This window comes from Gavialis gangeticus, unplaced genomic scaffold (assembly GCF_001723915.1).
Source record: "Gavialis gangeticus isolate Ggan-Ray unplaced genomic scaffold, GavGan_comp1, whole genome shotgun sequence".
Taxonomy (NCBI): Eukaryota; Metazoa; Chordata; order Crocodylia; family Gavialidae; genus Gavialis; species Gavialis gangeticus.
Genome location: NW_017728983.1, coordinates 3730434 through 3739964, shown reverse-complemented (window position 1 = coordinate 3739964; position 9531 = coordinate 3730434). Strand labels below are relative to the sequence as shown.

General features: G+C 41.3%; 1 protein-coding gene across 13 annotated transcripts in view; it reads left to right on the top strand.

The window, feature by feature from the left end:
* Positions 1-9531, top strand: part of CEP63 (centrosomal protein 63) — a 32384-nt gene that overhangs the window by 3282 nt on the left and 19571 nt on the right. For 7 of the 13 annotated variants that reach the window (XM_019512997.1, XM_019512971.1, XM_019512963.1 and 4 more), the window contains exons 1-4: positions 97-1635; positions 2669-2807; positions 5294-5474; positions 7635-7730. In XM_019512997.1, the coding sequence (XP_019368542.1) occupies positions 2764-2807; positions 5294-5474; positions 7635-7730 (321 nt within the window). In that variant the 5' untranslated portion in view covers positions 97-1635; positions 2669-2763. Of the gene's footprint in view, positions 1-96; positions 1636-2668; positions 2808-5293; positions 5475-7634; positions 7731-9531 lie in introns of those variants that run through there. The other 6 variants (XM_019512983.1, XM_019512955.1, XM_019512931.1 and 3 more) reach the window with 4 other exon arrangements.

Genomic DNA, 9531 nt, shown 5'->3' with positions numbered 1-9531 from the left:
TAGGATGGGGTGAGAGACGGTGTCAAAGGCCTTGCTGAAGTCCAGAAAGACTACGTCCACCGCGACACCTGCATCCATGGCCTTTGTGACCTGATCGTAAAAGGCAAAGTAGTCTGGAAGCCTGACCACTGAGCTGACTGGTTTCTGTAAGGAAGCTGGGTGAATGATGATTTGAGACTCTAGCTAAGCGGGGTATGGGTGGGATTAATTCACAGAAGTTTAGGGCTGGAAGGGACCTCATGAGATCTTTGGGTCCAGCTCCCCCCATGATCCGAGTTATCATCTCATTAGTAACACTTCTGCAAGGTTTGAGGGTGGGTAAGAAGATGTATGTAGAAGTCCTGCTTTGTCCAGGTGAAAGGGGGGATAGGATTGCTTGGGGAAGTTGTGGGCTCAAGAATACAAGTGTCTTTAAACTTACATATTAAAAAATCCCTTATTTACGGAGTATTTATTGACACTTGTAACTCCTAAGTTAAAGCCCTTTGGAAGGTATCAATGTGACTGGATCCTTCAAGGATTAGAAGGAAATGACCATACTGACTTCCAGTATAATGTATGGTGATAGAGCAACTGAGTTTTAAGACCTACTGGGTGATGCTTCTGCTGTTCTTCATAATTCAGCTGTTCTGAGGTTGAGGGGCTGTGTTTGGCTAAAGGCAGATTCAAACTGAAAACATGATGAAGGCAGTCAAACAAATGGTTTTGGTGTTGGCTATGACCTTTTAGAGCAAATAAGCCATCAAGAATAGTGCTTTATCTGTCAGGTTGTAGGAACAGTGATGTAGGCCTTTGCTCGGAAGAGAAGATATTGTTCTTAAAAGTGTGCTTACTTTAACCCTTTCCTTGCTGGCTACTAAAGTCCAGTGAAGAATTCCCTGGAGTACATTGGCAAGAGATGCACTATTTGACATATAGACCACACAATAGTTAAGTCCAATCTTTAAATTGGTGTGAAGGTTATACTTTGAGATCTTAATTTGACAGAAATCCTTGGGACCCAAGCATGTCCCTGCCTGTCTTATTAATATATGTTTACATTTATAGCTGAAGACTCAGTCTGTTTACCACTGCCAGCAGCCTCAGTCATTTTTAAGCCAAGAGTCCCACCAAGCAGTCCTCTCCCAAGGCATTTGTACCCATCTAGATACTCCCATTTTTACCAGTATCTCCCTTGATATTCATCAGGGTTTTTCCAGCACTCCAGTTACCTCTTGTCAGATGTGGCACTTACTTCAGCATGGCTTTTGCTATCAATGTAGCTGCCAGAGCATTGGCTAGGTTGGAGCATACCCAATGTTGGTGTCATGTTGATGTGGCTGCTCATGTCTGAGGAAAAGTGTCAAGGAAAGAAAAGCTCAGAAGTGAACTGGTGCTTATTGAGTCTGTCTGGTTTACTTGTAAGGGGCTGAAAATTGATACTGCTGCATGATCTTTCCCAGGTGCCAGTCTGGCATTGCAAAGATATCTGCAAGAACTAGTGATGAGAGAACAGTGAAAGGTTTGGCATTTGGAGAAGCATCTTATATCATTGGAGACAGCACAACTTCCCTGTACAACAGAACCATTCTGCCCTTAGCTATTTTCCTGAAGGGTTCCTCTTGTGTGGCCTCTGACAAATGGCCTGTAGTACAAGTAAGTACAAAATACCCTATTCTTTGGTGACTTTAGAGGGTCTCTGTCTCTCCCCCCACCTACAGGGGAGCATGAATTTTCTCTTCTGGAGATACCTTAGTTTCTTCTTTTTCCAGTCTTCGGTGTTCTTTCCTTTTAGGGCTCATTTCTTCCTTTCCCCATTCCTCAGAGTGACAGACCAGCCCTCTCCACTGCAACTTTAATTATCAGGGAGGGGAGTTGGTATTGCCATTAGATTGCCTTCACGGGTGGGAGTCTAGAGAGAGTGCTCTTGGTTGCTTTCTCTACCTCTTTCTCCACTTCACACCTGGAGACAGGAGAAAAGGAGCAGTTGGCTCTCTGCTTCCATGCTTATGAGCATTCACGGTTAGCATCCATTAATAGATTAACCAACCTCAGGCAGGAACAACCAACGGTCCTGGGATGTTGACCAGTGTTATTCTATCTAGAATTGTCCAAACCAAATCAGGCCACCTGGCTGGTGTGTGGAACTGGCAAGAGAGAGGCACTTACCTCAGGCAATAGAATATCAAGGAGCTTAGGGAAAGTGGAGCTGGATATTTTTTAGTGCAAGTACAAATTATCCCACAATTTCTTATTGCAGGGTTCTTATGTTTTTGTTGTAAGCAGCTTGTGCTGGCCTCTGTCCCAAACAAGATGGAAGCTGGGGCTGTTCTAGTCCAGAAGTTTCTGTGTCTCTTTACTGTTCTGCACTGTCCTACACTCTTGAGGATGAAAATCCTCCCAACCCCAGCATGGCCTGACCCATTGAATTAACCAGCTCACTAAAGTTCACAGTCTGACTACATATTTCACATCCACTGTTTGAATCGTTGTGTTTGCTGGATCACGTTATTGCATCAGCTAAGCTAAGTCCTGATTTTCTTGTTCTGACTGATATTTCTTTTTTTTTTATATCTCTGGGCAACATTTGGCCTGCAGGTCTCTTGAAGAAGACTCTGCAACTTTTTGGCCCCTTCCTACACATACCCTGTAAATTGTGTAATTTTTCACCTTCTTCTCCCTACTCCAGACTTCTACAGCCCACTGGAGAGCGTGTTATCAAGTGCTGCAGCCTGACCTCCACTTAGCTTGCTTTTCTAGCTGCTATAGAGGACCACGTTTGTGATGGAGGCTTTGCTGGAGGGAATGCAAAAGCAAGGACGTGGCAGGTACGTATGCAGCTGTTTGCAATAGTCTCCTCTTAACTAAAAAAACACCTGTATTAGTTTAAGTTCAAATGCTGTAGTCCTTCAGTTCTTTTCTTAGTCAGCCAAACCTTTATCTACGCAAGATTTTATGCTTGAGTAAAGCCTTCAGGATGTAGTTAGTGGGGCTTGATATATTGTGCCGCTGATTTTTTTTCCTTCTTGGAGCAAGAGCAGGAGCAGAGCTGTAGTGAATTGCTTTTCCAGAAGTCTCTGGCTACCAGTCTTCCAACTTTTAATAGTTGGCATATCTGTACTTTCAGCTTTCTGAATAATTGTCACTCCCTGTTATATTTACAGCCTTCTTACAAGCTCTTTTGACACTAAGTGCCGTTGTAGTGAAATACATAAAAGCAGCATGGTTCCGCTCTGAAGATCTGCTCCAATCTGTTTGCTTTCCTAGCTGAAATAAGTCTTCCTGCTTCTTGCTTCTGCTGGCATTGTAGGGACCATCCAGCAGCAAGAGTGCAAGCTGTATTCCTTTTTTGGCTTGCGTGTTATCAGCAGAACTGTTAAATGTCTTCAAGCTACAGAATCTTTAATGCTAGAGTCAGGCTAAAATACATATGGCTTTGAGAGGCTAGGCTGAATCTACAATTCAAAAAAAGGAAGAAAAAGCAGAATTTTACGTAGTAATTGAGGAAATTTGAGCTGGAAGTCACTCTTCCACTTGTATTCAATCTGTGTGTGAGACCCTTTTGGTAATCCCTTTTCAGAAATTGCCCAATCCTGAAAGATGGCAAATACCACCTCTTCCTTGCATAACTAGCTTCAGAACCTGAACATGAATCTTATTATACAGTTCCTGCAAACAAAACAAATGTACTTGCCATAGTTCCTGCTTAATTTTTGGTCACTCTGCAGGACAGGGTGAGCATCAAATTTAATAGTGAGGTCGGCTCCTTTAAGAACGTATTTTCTTTCCCTATAGAAAAACTGTCAAGTTGTGAAGTGTGCAGCCACTCCAGGGAAACAGAGAAATTTCAATCCTTTAACCTATTGATTTCCATTTCTTTTCAGTCCTTCCTGTTTGACAGGCAAATTAAAGGGGTAAAGATCAGCATGGAGTTCACTGCTCTCTTGGGCTGTATCTTGCAATACTTAATAGTGTCCCTAGCTGAGCAACTTGTGAAGTTTCAGAGAAGTTAGTTGAATTGGCTTCACTGATTACTGTACCAAATTCGCAATCCCAGATTCTCTAGGGAGCAGACTCTCTCTAGTAGATTGCAGATGTTTTATTCTTCATTATTGTGGTGTCACCCAACCTGTTCTACTTAGCGGTTTGTCAGCATTTATGTGATAAACCTCTATTTTCAGGAGCTGATAACTTAGCTGTAAGATTTCTCTTGTGACTCAAACTTGGTATAAAAAGTCTCTGCTTTGGGGCAATATTTTTTTAAAATATAAAATAAGAGAAACCTGTTTAGCTTATTGTGCATTATTCCAGTGCCAAATTGCAGAGTTTAGTATTTTATAGATGTTTTTATGCTCCTATTTAATAAATTGAGTTTTGTCTTTTTGTGCAGCGGTTCTCAACCTTTTGCACCTTATGTCCTACCAACCATTTTGTCAGAAACCTTGGTCCCACCATAATGAAAAATAAAACCCAACAAAATTGCGTTGTTCAAGATATCTGTTAATTCATCTACTTGAAGTGCAAACAATTTTTTTTTTCAATTGGGCAATGAGTTGAAGTTCCACCTACACAACCTTCAACTCCTACCAGTGGGACACGTCCCATTGGTTGAGAAACACTGTTTTAGTGTATATAATTAAGGTTATTTGTTCAGGTTGAGGTTTTCGAAAGTGCTTGGGTTTGGCATAACTGTGCTCATGGAAGGTGGTGACAAAACTCTCATTGACTTTAACAGGACACATGTTGGGCTAGGGTGGAGTGCTTCTGAAAAAATCCCATCTCTGAGGGTAGTAATTCACTTCTTGGGGTGAAGAGGTGAAAAAGGCCTAAAACAGCTAAGCTATTTTATTTCAGAATGCTGAGTGCTACATGTATGCTTAAGGTTGGCTATTTAGCTAATGTAAATCAGTTTGCTCGATTGACTTCTGTGGTGTTAGGCTGGCTTACATCAGCTGAGATTCTGGTCGCTCATGCATTGATGTTAGTTCAGTCTAGTATGAGTACAAGATTATATTTGCTAAATTGACCCTGCAGGTTCACCATGTAGGTAAAGAATTCCTGAGTCATGTTGAGCTAAACTAGTCTGTCTGGTTAGTTTCTAAAATGTTAAAGAATTTTCTTTGTGGGGGGGTTGATAAGGAAAGCTTTATACTTGAATAAAACCCTAACTGCTGGCTCTAGAGAGTTTGCTTGTAACGGTGGAGGTGCCAAGGGGTGAGGTGGGTATGGGAATGCAGGGAAACCATACGCTTGTTGCTGAGTTCAGTATCTGTACTGTCCATTCCCTGCTCTTAACAAGTTGTCCACCTGTCAGCAGAGGATTCTTGACATCCTGCGAGGCTGAGCTGCATGAGCTGATGAAGCAGATTGACATCATGGTGGCTCGCAAGAAATCTGAGTGGGAAGGACAGGCTCAGGCCCTAGAGGCTTGCTTGGAGGTCCGAGATCAGGAGCTTTCTTCCACTAGAGCATTGTTGAATGAAAAGCACAAAGAGGTACTGTCACAGATTTACTCTGTTCTGTATCCAGAAACTCTGTCCTTCCATCTGGAAACATAAATTTTCAGTGTTCGTAGACTTGGCACTTTCCATTTTGGTCACTGTTCTGCTCAAAGCATCTGTTTTTCCTTGCTAGTGTTTTATTGATTAAAGAGTAGAGATTAGGCAAAGAAAATGTTAATTAAAAATGTAAAAACACAAGCACTGGTGTTTTAGCCCTATGCCAAGGAAAGGCTGTGGCCTGTTTTGCACTACTGGGCTGGGATTTCCAGAGGTACCTATGGCAGTGACGTACCCAACTCCTAAAGTAACTTGGTGATAGCTGGGTGCTGAAATCACAGACTGGACTCTCAAAGCAGCTGTGGAGAACACAGAAATAATAGCTGGTGACAGACAAGCGGTAAGCATCCTGAATGCATGTCATTACTTGGAAAGTGAGAATGGGATTTGCTAAACTGCACTAGGCTCTTGCTGAGAATTTCTGAGGCGATTATTTTGTGTAGATGAGCCATAGGGCTGATTTTCTGGTGTTTCAAAAATACACGTGATAAACTGTTGCATCAATATAGGAACGTCTTCTGTGGGTTGTTTGTAATAAACTTTGCCTCCTGTAAACTGAAGTGTTACGTTTCTCTTGGATACTAGGAGGTCAAGAGGAATGTGGTGTGCTGTGGACCTCTCTCTGAGGTGTGGACAAACAGTTTATACTGACTTAAAAGGTGCATGTCTGGGGAAATTACCATATGTTAGTTGATCCATGGTAATTGCTTCCTGTGTCTGCTCTTGTCCCAAAGCAAGTGAAAACTGAACCGGGGCAGTTCACCTCTGAACTAAGCAAATTTTAAATTACTTCAGTTTAGTCTCCACTTGCTGTGAAAGAGAGAAGAAACATGAAACAGTTCTTATGGATCAACTAACAACGACGGACCCTTTCAGCGTGGTATAATTTATGTGTCCACATCCTCTGATGCTCAACGATAATGCCTTCATTTAAACAATCTTGCCTCTGATTGCGCATCTCCTTTTGTCATGTACATTTGTCAGCACACTGCCCTTGCCACAAATAGTATTTTGGCAGCAGTTGAAGGAGGCATGGAGGACATTCAAGTTCTAACTCCTTTTGGACTGGAATTCTCACTTTTATCACAAAAGCCATTGATGATGCTTGTGTTTCTGTATGCCTTTATTACCCAAGAAACAGCTGCTGTTTCTGTGGTCCTCAAAATAAACAAGTATGTATATACTTACTGTTAGAACTGTTATGCAGTCCAGCTTAAAATAAAAATGAGCAGGAGAAAATAGAGATTCAGGTAGGTTATATTTATAATGTACCTCAAAGCAATAGCATAAGCTGCGGTTAAGATCATTGCAGGACGGACACTCTACTGTTCATGCTCTAGGACTGTTTATTCATCATCTTTCCCTCTCTGCCTTCCTCTGACTTGTTACATAGTTTTTGTTTTATGCTGCTTAAATATCAGCTGGATGCTTCAAAGACAGGCAATTGAACAGGTTGCTGCCCCAGAACCCAGGGAAGGTGCACAAATGAAAATGAGCTGAGAATTGTTGTTTGGGGTTTTAAAAAAATATATATAACATAAGGACAGTCTTCCATTCAGAAGATTCAAAGTCTTATTTACTTGGATTCTTTTCTACCTGCGCATGTAATTTGGAGGCTTTCTTCTTCACCTGAAGGGAATGAGATAAGAACATGACTATCTTTGTCAATGAAAGCTTGATTTTAATACGTATCTTGTGAACAGTTTCTGATCAAATAACATAGAAAAATATTGCCTTTTGATTGTAACTTGCCCAGCTTAATTTCTGTCTAAAAGGTGGACATCTCAGAAAATTGCGAACAGCTGAAAAGTAGGGTCTGGAATTGACACAGTTGGGCAAATTTAGACCCAAATTCTGCAAAGATTTAAGCACGTGTTTAACTTTCTTTGTGGTGAGTTACCCCTCTAGTTGGTAGGAGTGTCCACAGTGTAGAAGGTTTTGTAGGATCAGGCCCTTAATGCTCATAGTTGCTACCACTTATATGTCCCACGTAGAGGAATTCTTCAGTTTTGGTGTCTAGCAGTGATACAATCAGATGTGTTAAAGCCTGCTACTTACTGTGCTAACAGTTACTGAGTGGTTAAATTATTTTTTTAGGTTGGGATGTTGTGCCAGCAGTTGGAAGGCATGGAGAAGGCTAAGCAGGACATGGCTGTTGAGTATGAACAACAGTTGAAGACATTTCAAGAGGAGGTGGGTTGCAGAAAAATGTTATCTGGCAGATTAACTATTTTGTTACTTTTGTTTTTTTAATTTTGCTTCTTTTCATTCTTTTTTTTAATCTTACAGCCTCTGCCGTGTGCCAGAAAAGAAAATAGATTAGAGACAGAAACACAGAACCTGTGTCATATGCTTGATTACATTCCAGAGGATTTAAGGGCTTAAAACTGCTGTAGAAGTAGAATTGCGTGCTGTAAAGACTTTTTGCTATTTTCATATATGTTAAACATCTGCAGAAGTTGACAGCAAATATTTCCTGTCTTCTCCCACCCCAGCTATCACAATGTGTGTGCTTATGTTGCTATGGGTACAGGCAACAACATCATTTCCCTAGCATATCATGAAATTAAAAAAGCATGACTGTGCAGCTGGCCTTCTTCATGTGAAATAAATGAGATGAATCATGGTAGAGCATAAAAATGCACATCCACAATCAAGTACATCCACAGGAAGGTAGCAGCCACCCACCAACTAGTATAGTGCACCATTTTGTGCGCTCAGAACAGCGAGATATAACTTGGATCCAAGGACACCATCTTTCTCGTTCTGAAAATTGCCATAGACATGTTTACCTCCTTGTAAATAAGAAAGAATATACTTTAAGGCCTCCTGCAAAGTCCTTTCTCCATCTCTTCGTCTTATGTTGCTAGCGATCATCCTAGCACTGGAACATCTTCTTTATAAATGCAGTAGCAATAATATATTGCAGGAGTCTCAGGCACTTCCCCCTTTTCAGAATATACGCTTTGTTTTGAGTAAGATTTTTTTTTTTATCATCTTTTCTTTTTTTGACAAAAGATGTTGCTTTAACCACTTTTAAGCCAGTTGCACAGAACTCAAGTTTATCAGGCCATGAAAGATGCTGGGTTATTTTTCAGTGGGACGAGAACCCTTTTTTCTAGTGAATCTTGGTATGTCTATCCTGAGACTTAGCTAAGGCAGTGCCAGTGTGGTGCTGGCCATTTTACCTTGTCATTGGCTGAGTTTGGCAGGACCAAATAACATTATTCTGCTGCTTCTTGAGTGGCCACTGTGGACTCCGTTGGTGATCACGATCCTTTTTAGCAAAGGCAGGTATCCAGATCTCAGACTTTCTAGTTGCTGGCTGGGCAGAGAGTCTGACCCCACTCCTGCTTGTTGTGCCTCCAAAACCACAAGAAGGACTAGCGCAAGACTCTTTCTGTGCTTAGCTTTACTGAAGAGATTTTGCTCTTCTGTGTATGTTAATTTACTTCCTAAATACTAAGTTTACTTGACAGAGACTCTTAAAAGGAATTCCAGACTTTCTGTCCCACAGAAGTCATCTTACCCACAGTAATGCAGCAGATGCTGGGATTTCCTGCAGGTGGTAGGACAGCATTTCACATTTGGACCTTTGCTGTTTCCTTATGCTTCCCCAGTGTGTCAGTAACTTAGAGTTAAATACCATGAAAGGCTAGCAGTGTGTTGGCCTTACTTCTCTGGAGAACTGCTTGATTCTTGCTTATGGTAGGGCATACGTAAAAAAAACAAAAAAAATTGGTCTCATCTTGCTCCACAGAAGTATATGTCCTCATTTAAAAAACCCCTTATATTTCAGCATGATTAGCAGTCTTTGTTCAAGAGATGTTTCCACTGGAATAGTAGAGGTGCTGCTGAGCAAGACTGAGGTACACTGGCAGATTGAGGTACATTAATGTTAAGGACTAGAAAGCAGCCAGGCTGTGGGCAAGACTGAAAAGCTTGGGTGTTTTAATATGGACAGATTCTCCTGTCTGTTGTTCTCTTCCTAGTA